The 25,074-nt window shown below is 44.7% G+C and overlaps 1 protein-coding gene across 1 annotated transcript in view; it reads left to right on the top strand.

Moving 5' to 3' along the window:
• The first annotated feature begins 2,745 nt into the window (after positions 1-2,745).
• mbtps1 (membrane-bound transcription factor peptidase, site 1) overlaps positions 2,746-25,074 on the top strand; it is a 34,256-nt gene continuing 11,927 nt past the window's right edge. Inside the window, exons 1-12 of the mRNA XM_083654375.1 lie at positions 2,746-2,876; positions 8,456-9,021; positions 16,604-16,867; positions 18,622-18,831; positions 19,131-19,241; positions 20,514-20,623; positions 21,143-21,259; positions 21,531-21,598; positions 22,040-22,142; positions 22,916-23,067; positions 24,349-24,510; positions 24,715-24,859. Of these exons, the coding sequence (XP_083510501.1) occupies positions 8,814-9,021; positions 16,604-16,867; positions 18,622-18,831; positions 19,131-19,241; positions 20,514-20,623; positions 21,143-21,259; positions 21,531-21,598; positions 22,040-22,142; positions 22,916-23,067; positions 24,349-24,510; positions 24,715-24,859 (1,650 nt within the window). The 5' untranslated portion in view covers positions 2,746-2,876; positions 8,456-8,813. The remainder of the gene's footprint in view (positions 2,877-8,455; positions 9,022-16,603; positions 16,868-18,621; positions 18,832-19,130; positions 19,242-20,513; positions 20,624-21,142; positions 21,260-21,530; positions 21,599-22,039; positions 22,143-22,915; positions 23,068-24,348; positions 24,511-24,714; positions 24,860-25,074) is intronic.

Below are 25,074 nucleotides of genomic sequence, written 5' to 3'. Positions count from 1 at the left end.
TTTCCTTTCTTGATGTTGGGATATTCTTTTGTCTTCTGCTTCTTCTGAGATGCCCTGTCGTCTCTTCTGCCCCACGTTCTGCTTCTTCTGAGATGCCCTGTCGTCTCTTCTGCCCCATGTTCTGCTTCTTCTGAGATGCCCTGTCGTCTCTTCTACCCCACGCAACTCTCAAACCTCCTGTCGTCTCTTCTGCCCCACGCAACTCTCAAACCTCCTGTCGTCTCTTCTGCCCCACGCAACTCTCAAACCTCCTGTCGTCTCTTCTGCCCCACGCAACTCTCAAACCTCCTGTCGTCTCTTCTGCCCCACGCAACTCTCAAACCTCCTGTCGTCTCTTCTGCCCCACGCAACTCTCAAACCTCCTGTCGTCTCTTCTGCCCCACGCAACTCTCAAACCTCCTGTCGTCTCTTCTGCCCCACGCAACTCTCAAACCTCCTGTCGTCTCTTCTGCCCCACGCAACTCTCAAACCTCCTGTCGTCTCTTCTGCCCCACGCAACTCTCAAACCTCCTGTCGTCTCTTCTACCCCACGCAACTCTCAAACCTCCTGTCGTCTCTTCTGCCCCACGCAACTCTCAAACCTCCTGTCGTCTCTTCTGCCCCACGCAACTCTCAAACCTCCTGTCGTCTCTTCTGCCCCACGCAACTCTCAAACCTCCTGTCGTCTCTTCTGCCCCACGCAACTCTCAAACCTCCTGTCGTCTCTTCTGCCCCACGCAACTCTCAAACCTCCTGTCGTCTCTTCTGCCCCACGCAACTCTCAAACCTCCTGTCGTCTCTTCTACCCCACGCAACTCTCAAACCTCCTGTCGTCTCTTCTACCCCACGCAACTCTCAAACCTCCTGTCGTCTCTTCTGCCCCACGCAACTCTCAAACCTCCTGTCGTCTCTTCTGCCCCACGCAACTCTCAGACCTTCCATTTTCCTCCATGTCATTTTAGATTGCTGTATCTAGGTAAAAAAAAAAAAAAAAAATCTCCATTTCTTTGTTCCACTGCTGTCATCTGTCCTGGTGTCTGTCTCACTTCATTGTTGAAGTCAATTGTTTTATACATACAAGACTATATGGGAGGCTAACATTGGAACTGGTTTCAATACACTCTGTCGACACACTAGCTACTGTACATCTCTTTGGCCATTTTAGAACAAGTGTCTACTGCCTATCGTTAATATAACGTACTTTCTACAAAATATCAAGAATGAAGTGACCTACATTTTTGAAGTCTTTTCATAATAGATGTCTTCTAGAGCAGGAGTTTTCAAAGTGGGAGGTGGGCCTCCCCAGGGGGGGGGGTCTCCAAACAGTTTCAGGGGAGGCTCAGTGAATGGAAGTGGGGAAAATATGTCATTAGTTATTACATTAGTTATTACATTAGTTATCAAAAAGAGATCACATAGAATAGCCTAAATGTGTGTGATTTGGTTAAAGAGTTCAGAGATACAGTAGTTTGGGGGGAATTTGACAGGTTTTCCCACTTTGCCAGAGGGCAGACCCACAGTCTCCCACTTTGAAAAGTCGCTGTTCTAGAGCATAGCGTCTTCGTGAGATGCACATTTTGTCACTTGTTTTGAATTATCGGACCTAAAAAAAAAAATCACACAAAGCAATTATTTGGAGTCAAAGGAATGCCAGCGGTTGAAATTAGTCCGCAACATTGTTGAGTGTTTATTGTATACCACGTCCAATGAATAACCAAATAGTATTCGTAAGCCGTTTTGCAGAATGTAAACACATTTGTACAAGTGTTTAATGTTTTTATATATCTGTGTGATTTTATATAAATGCTGTTGTCCTAAATGAAGTAGCCAACTCAACACTGTTACCTGAATACAGTTGTTTGTCTTGTGTGTGTGTTATTGTGCATCTGTGTGTCTAAATGAATGATAACACTTTGATTCTTCTACCATTAACTTTTTTTTTTTTTTTTTTTTTTTAACGGTGAACTGTTCCAGTCATCATATGCAAATGTGCCAATAAAACAAACTCAAAACCTGACTAGCTGCTTGCTGTTGTATATTTGCACACCACCCTCTGAGATGGTGACCAGGCTTGCTTCTGGTGGGTCCCCAGATGACAGCAGTTCTCATGTTCATTAGACAGAGCCAGGACAACAATAGTTAATTAGATTAATTAGATTATAGATAATTTGGGTAGCCTCGATGCGATACTCAGCCTTCATTTCCATCTTGCGTCGAGGCTATAATTTGGGATTTCTAGATTCTAAGTATTGTATTACAATACTGGTATTAATTAATACCACGAGTAATTGGAATTAATATGGGTTCTATCCATATCATGCAGACCAACTAAAAATACAGTGGGTGTAATAGACTTGCTACAATCTTACAATGTCTATTTGTTGTTTGTTTGTTACAATGCCCCAGTGAGGTTTTCTATTCTGTTTATGCCATTGGCTAGGATGTAGCGCCCTCTGCTGGCAAAAACGCAGCTCACTTGGGAAGGCTGGGCTAAAGTGGTAGCGGATGCCCCGCCGGGTTGCCAGATTTGCCTCAGCTTCATGCCTTTGAAAAGCGAGAATAAAGTAATTTTCGACAATAAGGTAAGTATGGGAGTCATATAAATTTCCTTGAAAACAACACGGGGCAAAGAACAACAGTTGTCTCGTCAACGCGTTTCTTATCTAAATTGGTGGAGAAGGGGGTATTCGTGCGTACCAGTTTAGGAGGATAGCTCACACAAACCTGGCAACCCGCAGCAACTAGACGTCAGTGGTCTGCGGCTGTGTAGTGAGTTAGCTCTGCTAGCTTTTGTTCGGTGGACCTCAAACTACGGAGTGGTCATATTAAATCCAGCAGGGCACGGACGGTACAGGATCAAAACGAGAGAAATTAAGCTTGGCAAAGTAGTCAGCTCGGTGAGTATGACACACATTAACGCTAACCAACAGCAGCCACTGCACAGGACAACATGCTAGCTAGCTAGCTAGCTAACGCCGTACATGTGATAGACTGCTGGGCAGAAAATCTGTTAGCACGTCGCCTTGTTTACAAAAAACACAGCGTTTCAGTTGATGGAGGACAGCTAACTCAACGTTAATTCGTGTTTTAATTATTTCTAAATACACAGGACCGAAAAAATACCCCTGCATGTAAACGGTATTTTGCATTAGCCTCCAACATGTGTACCGTATGTTGATGCTTTCCATACTACTGCTGATAAAGCCTTTTAGCCTTTATTATTTCTTGGTGTAGCGTTAAGTCTACGTTACGATAGCATGGCATTGTCGTTCTCATTAAGTTATGTTTGTTTATAAGGTTTGATTTATTTATTTGTTTGTTTGCGACGGTTGTTGTGTTGGGAATCAAAGCAGTTGTTTTCTCAATGGTGGACGCATGCCTAATTATAAACCTGGTTGAATCTACAGATTCGCCACAATGTAGCGACATACGGTAGTTAAGTTACGCCAACGTGTGTGTGTGTGTGTGTGTGTGTGTGTGTGGTTTGTTCGATTTGCTCAGGTGGTTTTTAAATATGGTTGTAATCAAATATGAACGCCAGATAGAACACAAAAACTAGTCCCAGTTTAGTTACTGTTACTGATATGGTATTACTATAAGGACACACATTACCTTAATGGTATGTGTCCTATACTACAACCAGTGTAGAGCTAGTGTACTCTACATCTATTATTTGATAGGCAGGCACTGGAGACACATAATGCACAGTTGCACACACGTTTATGCGTGGTTAACTACTAGTTAACCACTCTAAAACGAGTACTGTATTTATCTTCCATTTTTGTCTCAGAGAGTGGAAAACAGTTGGATGGATGGTTACTCACCAACAGCACTGGGGCTATTGAAACTCGGGTCAAACCCTGTTATAAGGGACCGCTCAGCTACACCCACAGGAGCAGTACCAGTCCGCTGGGGCCATAGAACACTATTGTGGATCTGTCTCTCTGGGCTTTCCTCTGACGGGGCGGGGGTCAGTCCCTGAGGTTTGATGCCATTTTCATGGCTTAGTGTCATGTTGACACAAGTGGTCCCGGCCTGTCCTTTACAGCCCTGCCCTAACCAGTAGGACTATTTTTACAGCCCCGGGTCGAAACCAGTAGTCGTTAGCTCTGTATTGTAGACTTACAGGCAAGGATCCTGCCCGGAGCCGGAACCGGTGATTTGTGCCCACCTCTCCCACTCCCACTCCCGCTGTCCCCAGAGCCAGCTAGCTTAGACATGGGCTTTTAATCACACTGTCTATTGCCATATCATTCATTCATTGTCCCATATCTACAGTTTTTATCTACTGTATCATTATGGCTGAACTTGGGTGGGCATGTGACACACACACACACACTCTCTCACACACACACACACACACACACACACACACAGACACACACACACACACACACACACACACACACACACACACACACACACACAGTAAGAGTGGGGATGGGGATTGAGTTGTTTCACTGATGATTAATGTAAACGCTATGTAAGCAACTCCCTCCCGAGTGTGAAAGAAGATAAAACAGCTTTAATTGATAGGTCTTTTTTCTGTGTGTTTGTGTGTGTGTGTGTGTGTGTGTGTACACACACACCATTATGCTTACAATCCCAGTGCAACCCAGGAGGAAACTGACTGACTGGAGCTTTCCTCAGTCATTTTAGTAAATATATAATTTCCCATGTGGTGAGCAAATGCTTACCACAATATTGTTGCCATGGCAGAGGGGGCCGTGGTCTTCAACAGCTAAAATGATCAGTCAGCCAGAATAAGACTGGGTGTCACACGTCTGTATCTACTTAATTAAAGATCTATCTAATCCTAAGCCAACACACATCTTTTAATCAATCAAATCATGTATAATCAGTGCATCTATGTTTGTATTTAATATGCAATAAGTTGTTGCTATGTTACTATATTCTCCATAGAACACGATAAAGACAGCTGATCAACTAGGGAGCAGGGGGCCGAGAACACATTCAAGTAATTAGATCGTTAATTAGAATAGGTCTCTTATGTCATTGCCACAAATACACCATGGGACTGAACTGAACAGATCTTAATATGCTTGTTATTTATATGATATTGCTGCATCGTGTAAGTGGAGTTGTTTGTTCTGGCATACATCTTGGTAGACTAGAAATTAATTGAACCTGCTGTCAGTTAGTACACTGCGTAATTATAATTGACGAGGCATTTATTTGTTCTCATCCCTTCGCTGGGAGGGTTTGACTGTGAGGAGAACATGGAGAACATTGCCATAGAGAGGCATGCCAGCCTGAATAGAATAGACTAGGTCCTAGGAGCAGTAGACACACCACACCCTGCATAGCTGCTGCACACCCATGTTCTCTGTTCAGCCATGAAGCTTGTCAATCATCATAAGCTGGCTCTCAGTCACAGCACACCAACCAACAGTCCTTCAGTGGGCTGGCTATGACACGAGAAGGCTCGTAGTCGTCGATTAAATCAACCCTCCCCCAAAAGTCGCCCAAAACATGGCTGGAAGGTATGGATGCATGATATATCGGCGATCATGTCGGGATCAGCCAATGTTAGTCATTTTTATATATATATATCGGTATCAGTCCGATGAGCAAAATAACAGCAATGTTAATATCGGTTATCGTTATCGGCCAGAATTTTCATTTTGAGAGGAAACAATGCGGTGAATCTATGATTTATGGGCTTTTCCAAATGTTTTAGAAATAGGAAAGACGTAACTTTTTACGTGTGTTTTTCACTATTTACAAAATCAATGATTATCATAAAGCTTGTTTTTTTATATCGACATCTGTAAATATTAGGTTATCGGCCATAACAGCAATGTTAATAATATCAGTTAATGGTATCGACAAAAAAATTCATATTGAGAGCCTGAGGAAACAATGCAGTAAATCTATGATTTATGGGCCTTTCCAAATGTTGTGGAAATAAAAGAAACATGTGTCTTTCAGCATATATACAAAATTGATGATCATATAAACTTGTTTTTATACAGATCATATCGACATCAGTAAATATTGGTCATCGATCGCCCATAACAGCAATGTTAATATCAGTTATCTGTATTGGCTAAAATGTTCACATCAGTGCGTCGTGGAAGGATGCCAAAATGGCAATAAATAAGTAAATTCATAAATTAATAAAACGGCACATTCCACGGGATTATATGATGAAGTGAAAGTGCACCACACAGTGTAAAAAAAGAGCTTAACATCAAACAGCTCATCATCCAGGGCCATCTGGTGTGTGAGGCAGGAACAGGCTCTGCAGGGAGGGAGGCTGCTGCCTGGAGCAGTCTGATGGAACCTGGGCTGGACACTAGCTCAGCAGGGAGGGAGGCTCCTACCTGCTGGAGCAGCCTGGTCATCAGGAGCAGTTAGGGATTCAGGGGGCTTACGGCCGGGACACACATCTTGCGTCTGCTGTGCGTCTGCGTGGCGTTACCTGTTGATTTTAATTTCGGCGCCCATGTTAACGGGTTACAGCAGCCACACCACCGGCATCAGACGCGCATCTCAGGCGCGTGTCTTGCGAGGCGTGAGACGCGCGTCATCTAGAGAATAGAAGCGACGCCTATTTTTTCTGCTTACTGCGCGCGTGTCTCTAGCGTGTCTCTACACAAATAGACACAAATAGACATTAAAATTATATTTTACAGGGGCAGCCACAGCCAATCAAGGCTCGTTTTGATTTGAGACGGGAGGATGAGCTGAGCTCACAGCTGCAGTTCTCCTGCCCTCTGAAAACCACATAGGCTACAACGTGGCTTCGTTCCTCCCCTCCCCACCACACACACACAGACACACACACACACACACAAATCATACTGCCTCGATTACGAAGTGAGCCCAAGCGATCTTCAGTTAAAATCATCATTGTATTGTTTATAGCAAATTTAATAAAAGGTAAACTCTATAGGAAGACAGTTGGCAGACAGACAGAAGCAGCCACGCTGCCTGTGTGGATGCCGCGGGCGTACCAGCAGCTGCCCCCATGCCACGCACACGCACTAGGTAGGTACACGCAAGATGTGTGTCCCGGCCGTAACTCAGGGACACTTTGACACACAGCCTGGACGGAGGAGCCAGCCTCGAACCGGGAACCATCCGTTTCCCAGACAGCTCTACCTCCTGAGCTACTGCCGCCCCAGACAGCGGTGGAGGCACTTGAGAGCACAATTTAATTTCCCCATGCGCTTCAATAGTTTTTTTTAATCTCATATAACATGACATGCACTGTTCTGGGTCTGTCCATGTTGCATGTGAAAGTACGTCAAAGCGTTTATCTGGAAACACAGCTATTAGATAGCCCAACTATGTTGAAGTGTTTTGGTGAGACAGTGTTGCGTCTGCACATGTGTTGTGTTGTGTTGTATGTCTTTGTGCCATCATGCGTGTCTACCTGGCCGATATAGACAGCATCATTCTCTGTGCTGTGTAGGATGCGTTTTATTGCAGCATAAAGATTTGTTGAGTTTATTAAAGACTTGACGTGTGTTTGTCAAACCTGAGCGATCTCCCACGCTACTATAAGAGACAGGCTATTATTTGAGAAACGGCGTTTATTGGAACTTTGACAGTTGCTCATATAAGCCGGTGTGTTAGCTTAGCTACGTGTGTTGGATCGCTTCAATGGGTTCATTGGTTAGTTATTCTTGGCTGTCTTTCTCTCGGATGAAATCGTGTTGATTCTTCCGGGCACGGTGAAGTGTTACCTCGCTCCACCTGGTGAGGTGCCCCCAGGGCAGCATCGCTCTTTATTACTGGCTAAATGAGGAAGGAGTGGTTAATATCACATTCCTATACCACCAAGACAGTACAGCTCGCTCTCTCTCTCTCTCTCTCTCTGGCTTTCTCTCGCTCTCTCTCTCTCGCTCTCTCTCTCGCTCTGGATTGCTCTCTCTCTCTCTCTCGCTCTCTCTCTCTCTCCGTCTCTCTCTCTCGCTCTCTCTCTCTCTCCCTCTCTCTCTCTCTCTCTGTGAACACTGCATGAGCAGATGGATGTGGAAACAAAGGGTAGGCTGTTTTGGAGGGAAAATAAAATAAAACATAATTTCTTCTTACTTTGTATGTATGTATGTATGTATGTATGTTTGTATGTATGTTGTATGTATACCGAAGATGTAAGCATGTAAGAATTAAATTAGGCCTCTCTGTCCAATCAACAGTTGGTTAGATTTTTGTGGTGATCCAGGGATTTTCTCCATCTAGCCAATTATTGTTTTTCAGACATAACAGATTATAGATACTTGGATTCCAACTCCTGCGTGCACGTTTGCAGGGTCAAGAAATCAACTGACACTTAGAATAGGAAGGAATGATGACTTTGGGTATAAATCAATTAGGCTGCTTTTGGAAGTGCCTTCTAGCTGCAGTATGTTTCTGTGTCTTTCTGTATTTATGAGCTTGCATTGAAATGTGAATGGCTCTTTCTCCTCCCTCCCCATGTTACAAGGCTGTTCTCTTTTCCTTTCAGAGCTAAAATCAACACGGCCTGCAGGGGAACGCCAGATTGACAGCATCATCTCCCCCCACACCCACTCCTCCATCCTCTGCCCCTCCTGGTTCTCAACATGGCGGCTCTGCTCGTACTCTGGCAGCACCACTGACCTCCACCCTGGACCACCACCACCATGGAGAGGAAACGCAGAAAGAAATGAATCAAGCTGCTCAGGCCATACGGAATGTGGACTCATTTTCCGAGCTCTGGACCTGAACTCCTCCGTTCCCGCCCCCTGACCCACTTTCTCCAGGCGTTGGCTAGTCATTTCGGCATCTAAAAACAGCGCCCTCCAGTGTTTCGGAGGGCCCCCGTGGGAATTGCAGAACTCAGAATGCCTGCGTTTCCTTTGTGGATGGCGTCCGTGCTGCTGGGGCTGCTGGTCGGCTTCGCACCAGGGGTGGGGATGGAGCCGGCGGGAGGAGCCAAGCCGGCATCGGACCACGCCCCCATCCCAGAGCCCCTCCCGTCCTCCTCGTCTGGGTCCAACTGCTCATCGCTCACCGTCAAGCTGGGGTTCTCCACCAGGGTCGTGGAACATGGTGAGCATTTGTTTTGCACCAAGGGGTTAGACCAGTGATACTCAACCTGTGGCCCGGGGGCCAGATGCGGCCCGTGATAGAGTGCCAAGTGGCCCCCCGGCCATTTTCTAATTCACAATGAAAACTGTCAAGTTTGACTCCAGCTAAATTCTCCAATATCGCCACCTGCTCTGTACTAACTAACTTAAAGGGGGACTAACCCCCTAGATATGTATCAGAACAGTGATTTGAAAATACCTATGGAAAAAAACAAGAAATGACATATGCTCTTGTCTATACTGGACTCTTTGGCTGTGTTCAAGTCAAGATTCTTTTTCGGAAATCGACGCCATTACAGTTTGCCTACTGCCTCAAAAATAATTTATTTGAGAGGGGCAATATCTTTATAAATATCAACAACTAGCCAACGCTGTTGGTCTGTATGGAAACAGAAAATCTGAAAATGGTTGAAAGTTATATCAATTTGGTAATTCAGTGGCGAACTAGAAATTTAATTATTTTTCTGCATGTATCTCTATGGCAGGGTGTCAAATTACGTTACGAGACAGAGCAAAGTGACATGGGCTCGTTAACAGCAGCACACCCACAATAGGACAAACCTCTCGCTCTGGGGTAACACAATGCGAGATTTCTCCACGTAATTCCCTCGTCTAACTAGAGATAAACCGCGCAATGAAATCCGTTTTTAATTTGCGTTTTGGGGCTTTTCGTGATTCTTGTTGAAAGTTACAACACCTCTGATTTTTCCTCTCAGGGCGCAGGCAGAGCAGGACAGAGCTCTTCTCCTCCTCGGAGCACACACACACAGACAGAGCCAGTTGCTCTGCTCTGCTGACTTTCATTTCCTGAGAAGTTGGCGTTGCTTGTACACAGTGATGATATTATATTAGCCGATATGTTTAGAGAAGCTTTGTCACGTTGTCACGTCGTAGTATAGCGTTATACCTTACATTCCCGCTAAACTGCGACGAGATTTGTTTGCTGAAATGTCAGACTGTTGAAAGCCCCCGCCTCTCACTGCTGCTGTGTGCTGCTGCGGGTGCATGAGCGAGCAGACTCTCCCGTTTGACTGGCCGAGAGAAAGTGCTTCCAAGTCGGACTGATAGCCGCGGAAATGTCAGACTGTGCACAGAGAGCACTGGAGAAAGTGCTCCAGACAGCAAAACACACACACAGCGAGTCAACCCCCCCCCCCCCGTTGCTTGTACACAGTGACGATATTACAGTAGCCGATGTGTTTAGACCAGCTTTGTCACGTTGTCACGTCGTAGTATAGCGTTATATTTTACATGTGCGCTATACTGCGATAAGATTTGTTTGCGGAAGGATGAAAGTGAGGCTCTCACTTTGATGCTGGGCGAGAGAGAGTGTGCTGTGCTGCTCACCCCCAGTCCCCAGTCGCTAGTCGCTCTGCTGACAGGCAGAGGGGGAGAGAGAGAGATCGGCTCCCTACAAGCAGAGAGAGAGAGAGAGAGAGAGAGAGAGAGAGAGAGAGAGAGAGAGAGAGAGAGAGAGAGAGAGAGAGAGAGAGAGAGAGAGAGAGAGAGAGAGAGAGAGAGAGAGAGAGAGAGAGAGAGAGAGAGAGAGAGAGAGAGAGAGAGATGCATGGGGAAAGTGGGAGAGAGATATGATGCTGCTGCTAAGTGCACTGAGTTGTGAGGAGCCGAAAGGGTACAGGGGGAGTAGGGGAGTAACTATCTTGAAATCCCATAGTCTTTGGGGACAACCTGACGTCAGGTTGTACCAAATATCCCATTCATTTGAGAAAAGAAAAAAAAGCAGCGTTCGACCCTTAGAGGGCGCTTATGCCAGGTATGCTGCTGAAAAATGATACAAATGGTAAAATGGCAACAGTTTGGTGTCAAATGTGGAAATTCTGACCAGAATTCTTCACACATCACCCCCAAAGTCATATATATTGGTTAAAAGCTGAAAAAAAGTGTTTTGGGGGTTAGTTACACTTTAACTTATCCTATCCTGTGTGCACAGAATTGTCAGACTAAACTCCGGCTGACACCCCAAATACCTACAATCTGCTACATAAAAATGTATATGATTAATGTTTGTTTATTAACTGGCCCGTGGCCTCCTGTCATTTTGCAAATGTGCAAAGCAAGTTGAGTATCCCTGGGTTAGACTATGAAATGGTCTTGGTCTGCTCGTGCGTCAGTTGTCTCTATGTTGCTAGGGCAGGGTGGCTGGATGTAATAAACACCCATTGACAAAAGACATGAGACCTGGTGAACCATGTTGTGAACTCAATCACAGGGTCAGAGAGCCAGAAATCTAACTACATAAACCACATAAACCAAGGAAGCTTCACAGTCACTGTAATGTTGCCTCTCTGTCACTAGGGGGAGGTTCTCTCTGGGTACATCCCATTTCTCTTCATACAGACCTAGCACTACATTTCTTTCCCTTGCCTCCACACAGGAGCATGGCATGCAGTCAACCAGCAGGGGGCGCTCAGAGTTGAGCGGTTGATGGCCCATTATTATTGACTGCACACGCTGCGCTCCTGCAGCCGTGCGGCGCTTTCAGAGGCGAGGCAAAGACATGTAGTGCTAGGTCTGTAGAGTGCCTAAGCCACGCCCCCTTCTGGGTTCTGGCATGGGAAGGGATTTCATTCGCCATTCATTTGCTAAAATCCTTCCCCTTTTCTTTACCAGTTTTGTCCCTCTCACAATACAGCATGTTGAGAGACGTAGACTGAAGAGAAAACCATGATGTAGCATATATATATATATATATATATATATATATATATATATATATATATATATATATATATATATATATATAGAGTAGGGTTTCACAATTAATCGTATTTTATGAACTCGCAATATGAACATTAAACACAATCGCAATAAACACATCGCAGAGACTGCCTGAAACGCAATGAATAGCAAAAGTGATTTTATTTACATGCGTCATGCATTCACACTCAGCGTGTGATCATTTTGTCTTGTGTTGTAAATCCAGCGTACACCTTTCCCTTGCAACAGTGCACTCCGCCCCTCTGCCAAAGCCCAAACACGCTGTGTGTAGTTTCAGCTAGTCAGTGTGTATTTCATTTCTTTATTCAGTAGGCACAGGCTATGTTTGGGGTCTATCTTAGCATTATTAAAGCAGAAAGACATAGTAACTGTATAGCTAATAATGCATACTTTAATATTTGTTTATTTATCGCAAGTCGTATCGTCATCGCTATATTGAACAATGTTATCGGCCATCGCAGATTTTCCTCATATCGTGCAGGCCTAATATATAGTCCATCCCCCAGAGTCACATGACTGCACTTGAGATTTCTGTCCCAAGTCTGCTAGCTATCGGCCTTAGTCACCACATGCGTGTATTTACCTTGCAGTCCTTGCAGCAGTTCGTCCTCTCTCTCTGCCTGATGTTGCTCTTCTCTCTCTCCACGCCCGCTCCTCACTTTGTAGGAGCTGTTCATCCCTATACTCAAAGAAACCATCAAATTCAAATGCCTCACGATCATCCATATTCTCAAAGTCAGCGAAATATTCAGCCATTATAGACCAAATGTTTCAGATAACAATAAGCTAGGCTTTCTGTAGCCTACTCCAAACCAATCAAGCTCCTCCCCGGCTCGTCAGTCGTCACCACAGCGTACTTCCTCCCCGGCTCGTCAGTCGTCACCACAGCGTACTTCCTGCAACTCTCGCAAGACTCTTTAGGCTTGGATCAAACAGAAGCTATCAAATATCTTTCTCTAAAATAACAATCAGAGCCCGTCAGTAACAAAAACAAGCTCGTTTTAGGTGGATGTACATGCAAGCGAGGGCATATGTGCGCTGCGGCTGCCATCTGAAGCTATCCTGGTCTACTGGATCAATTTAGAAAAATTGTGATCAAATTAGTTAGTTAAACATAAAACAATGTGAAAATAGGGTTCACGGTTGAAAAATACCGAAATTCTCCTTTAAAGTTGAACTGAACCCGTTCGTTGCGTGCGTCTGAGTCCGTTTCAGACTGAAAACATAATTTGTCTGAGATGACAGGTTGAGAGGCGGGTATCATGTTGATGATTTTATTTGACAATTCTGGGGACTGGATTGGGCTTTGGCCAATCCTGGTGTGTTCCGCCACCAAATCGAGTGGCGTTCAGCGTGTTGTTCCGCTCTCCTCGGGAAGAGCCAAGCACGCTCTCGGAGGCGCGCGCCATTATCGCTATAAATGTAAATAATATTCCTGGAATGCGAGTTTTAACGAGCCAGTTAAATTTCTTTGCATTCCTAGACATTACCGTTTGATTTAGTTTGCATAATTGGTCAAGTTGGTAGTTAGTTTATGGGCTAGGAATACTGCCAGATGACAGGCACTAGGTGCCATTTTCCCCTTCATTTGGAAGAGAAAATTATCCTGAAATGAAGATTTGATTGACAGCGGCCATGTCGTGATATGATTGGTTGAAATGGGGTAGAAATGTGATAGTACTAGGTGACGTCAGCAAAATGTAGATTACTGTTATGAATGAAATCTTGAAAAATTAACTTTTGATGTGGAAAAAGTGTGAAAAACTAAAGAAATTAGATTTTTGTGATTTCTTTTGGCCTACATTATTAAATAGGTGCACTGCATACCCAGGTATTTGAGCTAAAAGAAAAGAAAAGAAAAGTAATTTTTGGGTTCAGCTCGACTTTAAGAATAAAATGTTGACTCAAATCGAGGTACTAGTACAGACACTGGTGACACTATCCTGAGATACAGAAGAGGAGAATAATATGACAGAAAAATAAGCGTCAACTCATCTTACTCTATCTTTCTATCTTGCTCAGGCTATATGTGGCTGGCAGCCATCCAGATAATATAACGGGTTGCTCAGGTTTACTGGACATGCTTCATTCTTTTCTCTCAGATTTATTTCTTCATTTGTCTACACACTACTCTACACTACACACTACACTACACACTTACTCGCATTCATTTATTTTTCATGAGCAATTTGAACCGATGATGTTGCAAATGCACGGTGTCCACCGAGTCACCAGGACGCGCTCAAATCCATCTCCAGAGGAGATCTTCTTCTTCTTTGGTTTTGTCCTTCTTGTCTCATTCCGGTTTTCCCCTCATTCTTGGACAGCCGCAGCTCAAGGGCAGAATCCAATCCAGCACAATGGGCGTCTTCACAGTGTCTCCCTCAGACACACCCTGGTGTCAGTAGCATCAGATCAGTGTCCGTAACATCACATCATAATAGCAACATTGTCGTTATTGTGTCGAGCAGGAGGATCCAGATTGAAGTAGTCTAACTGGCTGTTCTGCTCTGTCCACATCTCCTGACAGAGATCATTATGATACAGGTATTCAAAATGCTGTGTGTTGTTGTATATAGAGATGTATCATAACACATAATCATCGGGTAATGCCACAGTATTTTTTTTTTGTGATCACATTTTTATTATAGATTTTCCAATGAACCAAAACAACAAAAATACAAAATCCAAATACATCTACAAAATCATGTACATACATTCAAAAATATATATATATACAAACATATTCCCCCCTCCAGTCCCCACAGGACCCCCTAACCCACAAAGTAGGATGCACGATATTGTCCATCATATCGGCATTTCTGTGTTTGAGTTCTGAGTTGGCATGTTCTCCCCGTGCTCCCCTGGGGTTCCTCCATACAACATGATCAATATGGACCCCCCCATCCTAAAGACATGCAGAAGATCATCATCTGACCAGTGACGACAACATTTGAAGTTGGTCCCCCGGGCGCTGTACACAAGAAACCTGCCCACTGTTCCTGTCCTGCCCCCCAGAGGAAGGACAAGCCTGGATGGGATAAATTGCAGAGACTGTGTGTGACTGGCCAGCGTCAGCATGGGTGTGTGGGGCTGGCCGGCCACATGCGTGTGTTGGGTGTGTTGGGTGTGTTGGGTGTGTTGGGTGTGTTCGTGTGACAAATAAAGACGGGTTTGTCCGTCCAGTTCTTCTTCTTCTTCTTCTTCATTCCTCTTCGCTCTCCATTTGCTTCCCCTAGGGGCCACTCTCAGGAAGTACGCCATCTCGTTCCACTGTTAGGCGGACGACACGCACATGTACCTGCCCCTGAAACGCACGGATGGCTAAACTCTCTAAACCCTTTGTTGAACTGTCTAACTGTCATGGATGGCCTTAAACCTTTCAAATGTTAATGACAGTAAAAGCGAAGTTCTGGTCCCAGTGGTTCCCCCTCATGGACTGGACCCTGGAACCGCTTGTAAGACCCACAGAAACCAACCTGGGTGTGAAAATGGACAGTGATTTTAAACTTGAAAAACAGATGAACTCTGTGCTCAAATCTAGCTTCTTCCAGTTGAGACATGCCTTTTTTTTTCAATCTTTCTGTGACCTTGAAAGACTCATTCATGCTTTTATGAAGGGTATGCTTGGCATCCAAACTGCAGTATAGAGGAAGAGAGGACACCGTACCCAGACCTGAGTTTTATGTGTGCGTACTGTGTAGTCATGTTTAGTCATGATGTTGGGGGACTCAATATAGATAAATTGATTTATTCTATTATGCAAACCCAATGAGTCCTCTATAAGATTTTAGCTCTTTTTGCAACTGCTGCGCCTGTTGCTTAATGCACTTTTTATACTCTTTTTTTCTTTTAAAGTTTTGTTGTGATGCTTTTAAATGTCCACTTTATTCTCTTCTTTTATTCTTTTATTTTCCTGTCAACCATTTTATGTGAAGCACTTTGAATTGCCTCTGTGTATGAAATGTGCTATACAAATAAACTTGACTTGACTTGACTTTTATTTCAAGCAGACTTGACTACTGTCTGCAACGCTCTTTATGTTGGAGTAAAGCCTGGATTATGCTTGACGCTTTGGCCGGCCGCACGGAAATGAGAGACACGGAATCCGACGAGGAAACGTGTGGAGCTTGTATACTCTGTGTGGGTTTCTGCAGGCGGAATTGAGCGCGAGTCTTGAAAACTCCACTTTGTCCGCCCGTCCGCGTCCGCGTAGTTACAAATTTCGGCGTGCGCACGGCCGCTCGAAAACCGTCCGCACGGAGCCTTGCGGAGGGGCGTGTCTGCTGATTTGACGTCACTTTTCCGCGCGGACACTCGCGTTCCTCGCTGATGCGGAAAGCATAATGAGACCTTTAGCCAGGCCTCCCTCTCCCGCTTGCAGCTGGTCCAGTATAGGGATGTTAATGATTAATCGACAATCGATTCATCGATCATTAAGAATTTGATCGATCGAACTATATGTTAAGCGATTCATCGACAATGTAGGCTATGTGCTATTTTATCGTTTTTTTTTCTTTTCTGAAATGATTTAACACCACAAGGGCATCATTTAACCTTCACTGCTTATACAGAGGAAGAAGAAAGCCAAGCTAGCCTATGGCAATATACCAAATTGAATATGAACAGCAGAGGGGCTGTTCATATTCAATTTGGTATATTGCCATACCACAAACAATAATGATATGCAAAGCACTACTCCATAGTGGTGGTGGTGTTTTTCCCCCCATCTCCATCTCTTTGGTTTTGTTTTTAAGTGTGATCTGTTATCTAAAACTGTATCCTCCCCCCCCCCCTCCTTCCAGAGTACATCGTAGCGTTCACGGGGTATTTCTCGGCCAAAGCCCGCCTGCTGTACATCAGCAGGGCCCTGCGGAACGCCGGCGGCAGAGCCTTGGAGTGGCACGTCGTTCCCAGGGAGAACCCTGCCTCCGACTTCCCCAGCGACTTCGAGCTGGTCCACATCCGCCAGGCGTCGCCCAGCGGCCTGCGGACCTTAGAGGACCACCCTTACATCAAGAGGGTGACGCCACAGCGACAAGTGTTCCGCACCCTCAAATACCTCCCCTGTAAGTCAGCGCGCAGAGAGTGCTTATTAGAACAAGTCCCTGTTGTGTTTGAGTGGTTTCTGCCTCTGTTGTGTTTGAGTGGTTTCTGTCTCTGTTGTGTTTGAGTGGTTTCTGTCTCTGTTGTGTTTGAGTGGTTTCTGTCTCTGTTGTGTTTGAGATGTTTCTGTCTCTGTTGTGTTTGAGTGGTTTCTGTCTCTGTTGTGTTTGAGTGGTTTCTGTCTCTGTTGTGTTTGAGTGGTTTCTGTCTCTGTTGTGTTTGAGTGGTTTCTGTCTCTGTTGTGTTTGAGTGGTTTCTGTCTCTGTTGTGTTTGAGTGGTTTCTGTTGTGTTTGAGTGGTTTCTGTCTCGTTTGTGTTTGAGTCTTAGGTCTGGGAAATGTGGGCATTTAAAGGAACACTCCACCAATTTTCAATGATGATTTATTTTGCACATAATCTCACACATATCCGAAAAGTGTAAACCGTTTTGCAGACAATCATTTAGTTTGACCGTTATTGAGAATTGATTTGAGCAAAGTTGTGGACCAGTGATTGAATTTGTGCATAAATGACATCACTGGTCCACAACTTTACTCAAAGCAACTCTCAACAACTGTCAAACTAAATGATTGTCTGCAAAACGGTTTACACTTATCAGATATGTGTGAGATTCTGTGTAAAATAAATCGGCATTGAAAATCGGTGGTGTCCCTTTAACTGAAAATGTATGGAAACCCTGGTAATCTTGCTCTAAGTCTAGCTAAAGTCTATCTAAGTCTAGCTAAAGTCTATCTAAGTCTAGCTAAAGTCTATCTAAGTCTAGCTAAAGTCAAGCTACATGAGAAAGGCCTGAAGCTGCTGATGGTTTGAACCAGAAGGGAAGTCATGGAGCAGCTTGCTAATATTCCATTAGAGGAGAAGAGGAAGCCCTCGCAAAGGCATGAAATAGCCTGCTGGGCTCTGCTGCTGTTTGCTAATAACCTCATTAAGACCATGTTCTGTCCAAGTGATTCAAATTGAGAGTAAATTGGCACAAATGAGGCTGGCATCGTCCAGCTCACACACCACGGCTAGAAGATGGAACGGAGGAAACTAAGAGAGACAATCACTTGAAGAGAGCGGTCCAAAAGGTGAAGTATCATTAGGTTAGTGGAACACTGGTTTGGTCTGCAGGAGCGGTTGGAGTGGCAGACAGTAGTAATAGAGGGTAGAGTGATAAAACTGGACTCTCTCTTGGAATGGCCTGCTAGAAGGCTGAGTGGTGCTTCACTGAAGAGTTTTACTACTGATTCGACTAGAGCTGATAGTACACACACACACACAAGCCAGGTTTTCTGCAGGTCCTTCAAAAGGTGTACACGTTTTAAATTAAATGATCTAAATTCAAGGCATAGCTAGGTTTTAGTTTGAATATTGGCTTTTGAGCGTGCCATTGTGAGACATAGCTGCTGTATAAAGACCCTATGAGCCCGCGTGCGTGCAGCGGCAAATTCAGTTGAGCTCAGTTGGTAAAGCAACGGTTTGCCATATTTTTAATGCATGCTGGCTTCCACAATCTCCCAACTGGTCACCGCTTATCACAAATTGCGTGGTTGTTACTCTTTGGTCTTACTTTGGGGGTGAGTCACTGGGAGGCTACATACTGTAGTTCAAAGTTTTCATTTATCGACGGTCTTAACTTTAACTTTGAGAAAGCTGTGTGTACTGTATGTAAAAGATCTGCGACCTGCCTCACATTAACATTACCCTTTGGGTTGTGGGTTCTCTGTCCCCGCAGCACCCGAACCTGCTGCGCCTTGCAACAACGACACCCGCTGGACGCAAAAATGGCAGTCGTCCCGCCCTCTCCGTCGAACCAGCCTGTCCCTGGCCTCGGGCTTCTGGCACGCCACCGGGCGCCACTCCAGCAGGCGTCTGCTCCGGGCCATCCCCCGCCACGTGGCCCAGATCCTGCAGGCCGATGTGCTCTGGCAGATGGGACACACCGGTAAGACCTTGACCTTTGACCCCATCTTCCCAGCCCAGCCCATGCCAGGCTCGGACATAATGTAACATCTTTACTTAATATCATACCACTGACATTACATTACATTACATTAGTACATTATTATTATTATTGGCTGCCGACTGGTGATGTCACCCTCATATTAAGATGTAAAAAAACAACAACAAAGAAACCAGTGTGTTTCTGGTTGTAGAAAATGAGCAGACGTCCTGCAACTTGTTTTTTGAATTTAATTGATTGAGTGGATTTGATTCAACCGCTCTCTCTTCTTGTGTGTGCAGGGTCTGGAGTGAAGGTAGCAGTGTTTGATACAGGCCTCAGTGAGAAACATCCTCACTTTAAGAACGTGAAGGAAAGGACCAACTGGACAAATGAGAAGACACTGGATGATGGTGAGGAGGAATATATGCTTATGAGGAGGATGATGATGATGGTGTTGTTGATGACTAGCGATGCTAGTGATCACTCCTTAAGACGTGTTATATTGCCACTGGAAGATACAGGGGTATGAGTGAGGATGAAAGAATTTGTGAATACTGTGAGTTGAATCAAGTGGAGAATGAAATTAATTTGATATTATATTGTCCTTTATATCATGATTTGAGAGAAGCCTTATTCAACTTTATTTTCCTGACTTAGATTTGATAGGCATGGAGAATGGAGCTCTTTTTGACGGTGTGTTTGCTTTCTCTATATCTCTAAAGCATGGCTCAGGAGGAGACAAATCACAGGATAGATGAAAAAAAAAGTTTTTCGGTCTTTATTTGTGTATTTTTATTTTTGTGTGCCTCTGCTCTACATTTCTGAATAACCTCATGAGGGACGGGTCGTGTAAATGACTAGACACGAAAATAAAAATAAAACATTAATTCAGTTCATTCAATTTATGACTTGTGTGCTACTTATGTTGTTGATGTTAATTGTGATGATTATTACAGCCACCGCTAATTTATTGGGGGCTATAATTTGTACATTGTGCATTGGTTGGCATTAGCCCAGAGGTCAGAGAGGAGAGCCAGATGGTCGCTCATTCAGATCCCCGGAGGGGCTGGAACATATGGGTGGGGAAAGTGAATGAATAATGGAGGTGTGCTCAGGTGAATGAGTAATGGAGGCGTGCTCAGGTGAATGAGTAATGGAGGTGTGCTCAGGTGAATGAGTAATGGAGGTGTGCTCAGGTGAATGAGTAATGGAGGTGTGCTCAGGTGAATGAGTAATGGGGTGTGCTCAGGTGAATGAGTAATGGAGGTGTGCTCAGGTGAATGAGTAATGGGGGTGTGCTCAGGTGAATGAGTAATGGAGGTATGCTCAGGTGAATGAGTAATGGGGTGTGCTCAGGTGAATGAGTAATGGAGGTGTGCTCAGGTGAATGAGTAATGGGGGTGAGCTCAAGTGAATGAGTAATGGAGGTGTGCTCAGGTGAATGAGTAATGGGGGTGAGCTCAAGTGAATGAGTAATGGAGGTGTGCTCAGGTGAATGAGTAATGGAGGTGTGCTCAGGTGAATGAGTAATGGAGGTGTGCTCAGGTGAATGAGTAATGGAGGTGTGCTCAGGTGAATGAGTAATGGAGGTGTGCTCAGGTGAATGAGTAATGGAGGTGTGCTCAGGTGAATGAGTAATGGAGGTGTGCTGCTCAAAATTCTCTTGTCCTGTTTTTTCCCAGGCCTGGGGCACGGGACCTTTGTAGCAGGAGTGATAGCCAGTATGAGGGAGTGCCAGGGCTTTGCCCCCGACTCTGAGCTGCACATCTTCAGAGTGTTCACCAACAACCAGGTACATACTGTACATGCCTCCTACCAAACTACTGTACTCTTGTCCGGTATATTGATTTTTTTTAAATGGAAAACTCAACCAAAAAGTTGTTGAAAAGATTCATATAAGGGTAAATAAAGGGTACATGATTCACTTTGAGATGGTGTCCGTAACATATCGCAAACTGTCTCAAAGTATGTCTATTACGTTGTAGATATTCAAGCACTGTATGTGATCGATAGATGGATAGATAGATGGATAGATGGATAGATGGATAGATGGATAGATAGATGGATAGATGGATAGATACATTTTATTTCTGTGTCATACACCATATTCATGGTGCCCAGCCCATCTGGGCTTACAAGACACAAATCATTCACGTTCAACAATACAAACAAATTAACGAACAAGTTACAAAAAGTTCAAACGTAAACAAGACAAGACAGAGTCACATATTCAGACAAACAACTTCTCCATTCTGAGTTTCCAAGCTCAACAACAACTTAGTTGATGTATATCTCTGCTCTTACCTCCCAGGTTTCGTACACCTCCTGGTTCCTCGATGCTTTCAACTACGCCATCCTGAAGAAGATCGATGTTCTCAACCTCAGCATCGGCGGGCCTGACTTCATGGACCACCCCTTCGTTGACAAGGTGATACGCACTTTATATAACATAATAATATTATCTATTGTGTCGTCGTGAAGAGATTAAGGTTAACCCAGGTCGGTTAGGCTTGAGAAACTGTGCTCTACTTGGTGTTCAGAGCTCATAAATGTTCAAGAGTGCCAACCTTATTTATTTCCTCTTTCTCTGACTTACTACCATCTCAAAAAATAAAACGACTCAAATGAGTTTCGCCTCCTACACATTTCCGCGCTGGTATCATTCAAGTTTCATCATGACTTGGATCTTTGACTGACAGGTGTGGGAGCTCACTGCCAACAGAGTGATCATGGTCTCCGCTATCGGCAACGATGGGCCTTTGTACGGGTACGTTCCTTCAATGTTCCTCTCTAGTCTTTGTACGGGTACGTTCCTTCAATGTTCCTCTCTAGTCTTTGTACGGGTACGTTCCTTCAATGTTCCTCTCTAGTCGAGTACAAGACATGTATGTTAGGGTTAAGACTCCTCCCAGTGCCCCTGACCAAGGCACTGGCAAAAAGAACTGGAGTTGGTCCCCGGGCGCTGCACTGCGGCCGCCCACTGCTCCTAGTTCTAGGAAGGTTCCTAGTAGAGGATGGGTCAAATGCAGAGGATGAATTTCCCCATGGGGATGAATAAAGGATAACTTCACTTAACATTATCGACTGATATGGACAAGATTTCAATTTGAGGGTAAACTTTAAGTCTTGTAAAGTCACTTTCTGTGTGTGTGTGTGTGTGTGTGTGTGTGTGTGTGTGTGTGTCTGTGTGTCTCTGTCTCTCTCTCAGTACCCTGAACAACCCAGCAGACCAGATGGATGTGATCGGGGTGGGAGGGATCGACTTTGAGGACAATATCGCTCGCTTTTCTTCGAGAGGCATGACCACCTGGGTACGCTACGCCAGGAGGAGAACACACAGACGCACATTACCATCTCACTCACACGTCACACCGTCTCATCGATCCGTTTTAGAGCAAAGCAGACGTCCATCTTGGAATCTGCCCTGCCCTCTGCTGCCCCTTCAGTGACATCCCATCAGCCAGACATGGGAGTCATGCCACATCCATTGTTTCAACAGTAGTGGAGCTCAGGACTAGTTGTTTTAAAATGGCCCCTGACCGGAGTGCAACAGAGTGGTGACTTGGATTGAAATGTAGATTTAAATGCACAAGAAAGGGTCATTTTTTACATGTTTGCATGACATTACACAGTCCTTGCAGTCAAGAAAGACACCTGTTGTACAGGTGTGTGAGGTGGCTCCTCCCCACTAGGAAGCAGCAGCACCAGGTGCTGAAGTGGTTTAAAACCAGCACATCCTGAGTGAGCTCTGTGAAATGTTGATGTTCTGTGCTGGGACTGAGAAAAGGTTCAATCAACTTGAGCATGATGGTTTTTTTGTCCCTGTGTGCTTCCCCATTTTATTCTCTTGCTCAAGGCTAGATTTGACATTATTAAAGATCAAAGCAATTACATTCGTCAGAAAAGAAATCAGCATGGGAATCCCCATGATCCCCAGTGTAGCTGTCCCGTTGCCCAACACCCTTTCAACTCTTTTTCAATGACTCTCTCTGTCTTTGTAGAGATTTGATTCTCTCGTCTTATTTGATCTCTCAATAAAGACTATCTTAATCTCATCTTGTTTTCCTCCCCTCTGTCTCTGCAGGAGCTGCCGGGGGGCTACGGCAGGGTGAAGCCTGACATTGTGACGTACGGCTCGGGGGTCCGCGGGTCGGGGATGAAGGAGGGATGCCGCTCCCTGTCCGGCACCAGTGTAGCTTCTCCTGTGGTGGCCGGCGCTGTCACACTCCTGGCCAGGTCAGTACCATCACTCCAGGAATGTTGCCACACCTTCTTATGCTTTCCACAAGTGCAAGAATTAGCATGTGATAATGTCTGTAAGGCCATGTTCACATTACAGGCAAATCTGATTTGCTGCTAAAGTCATTAATCATCGTTATCTTGATTGGTTTCCCAAATCTGATTTGGGAGTGTCTCCGCACTGCCACAAATCTGATTTGGGCAAGTGTTCAAGATACAATGTTTCTGGCAGTGTTTGCATGTCTGCTCTCTGCTCTTCAAATCCCCGCCCCCTGCAAAAGATACTCTCAAATCTGATTTGGGTGATCAGTGCATCCACACTGAAGTCACATCAGTCGAAAGCAGATTGGAAAATGATGTGTTTAATTTAATTGTTTAATTATGTTTAAATTTGTCTATGCTATTTGGACCTATGTGCAATGAATGTCACTGTTTCTGGCTTGTTTTTATTGCTTTACTGTTATTGCTTGTTGCTTCTCTTGTTTTCCTGCACCTATATGCCCTGTTATTTTGCACTATGTTGTGACGGAGTCTACAGCACAAGAATTTCACGCGTGATACTTGTACTACGGAGTGACAATAAAACTCTTGAATCTTGAATCTTGAAACTACCTCCATATGTGACACAAATCAGACTTGGAGCGTCCAGACTCATAAAACCAATCTGGATAGAATGATTAAAAGGTCACTAAAGTTCACAAATCAGATTTGGCCTCCTAGTCTGAACATGGCCTAAGAGACTGTCTGTCGGTCCTTGTTGAACTGCATTATGTGGAAAACACTTGTGGTAGTAACGTCTATAGGCCAGCTGGTGGCGCATAGGTTACTGCTCCTGCTGTAGCTATTATTCAGTGCAGGTGTATTGGAATATTGTTTCCTCCACTTCTAATTTCACTACAGTTCAGATTGCTTGTGGAAGTGTTTCGCTCTAGCTAATAGGATTTCTTTCTAAGTGGGCTCAATCCTTTGTTGAGGATGCAACCTTATAGCAGGCCTTGCTAAGTGTATTTTCCAGTAATGTTGTCAAGTTGTAGCACTGAGCCATTATTGGTGATTTGATTTTCTTACATTTTTGGCCCAAGACACTCACAGCTGGCAAGGCTGAGTAGGCCCATCCCGCTCTCCTCGCAGATCTGGGACTTTCAACATTTTTGAAACGGGAGCCACCGCCCCTTTCACCCCGGGGACACACACTCAACACACACGCGTTCTTCTTCCTGTGGAATCCCATACTCGCATACACACACTCACCAAAACCTGTCCCTTTGTGTCCTCCAGCACCGTTCAGAACCGGGAGTTGGTGAACCCGGCGTCGATGAAGCAGGCGCTGATCGCCTCGGCTCGCCGGCTGCCCGGGGTCAACATGTTTGAACAGGGCCACGGCAAACTGGACCTGATCAGAGCCTACCAGATCCTCAACAGCTACAGACCCCAAGCCAGGTACACAGCTCAAACGTCACATTTCAAATATCAGCTTTCAGCATCTTCAATACAAAAATGGGTGGTGGCCTCGAAAGCCCATTTGTAAAATTTGTTTTCCGAAAAGTGCTACATCAATAAAGTCACCATTATTATACTCACACACACACACACACACACACACACACACACACACAATCATAACCTGCGTTTGTCTCCGCCCAGTCTTTCTCCCAGCTACATCGACCTGACAGAGTGTCCGTACATGTGGCCTTACTGCTCCCAGCCAATCTACTACGGCGGAATGCCCACCATCGTCAACGTCACCATCCTCAACGGCATGGGCGTCACCGGCAGGATTGTCGACAAGGTACATACACTCTTTGATCGCAAATACACAGAAACGCAAATGTAACTGGGATTACAGATGTGTATTTGTACTTGATCATTACATTTCTCATCTTAAATTGTTATTTGCAAATAATAATAATACAAATAATAATAATAATAATCATGCTTTCAAATTCACTGTACTTGCACAGTCCAGAATCAGTCTTTAAAGCTTTGGCTTGTTACCAGGGAGGG

This window comes from Poromitra crassiceps (assembly GCF_964638095.1).
Source record: "Poromitra crassiceps genome assembly, chromosome: 18".
Lineage (NCBI taxonomy): Eukaryota > Metazoa > Chordata > Actinopteri > Beryciformes > Melamphaidae > Poromitra > Poromitra crassiceps.
The sequence above is the reverse complement of the archived record's forward strand: the minus strand, read 5'-3'. Positions and strand labels throughout refer to the sequence as shown.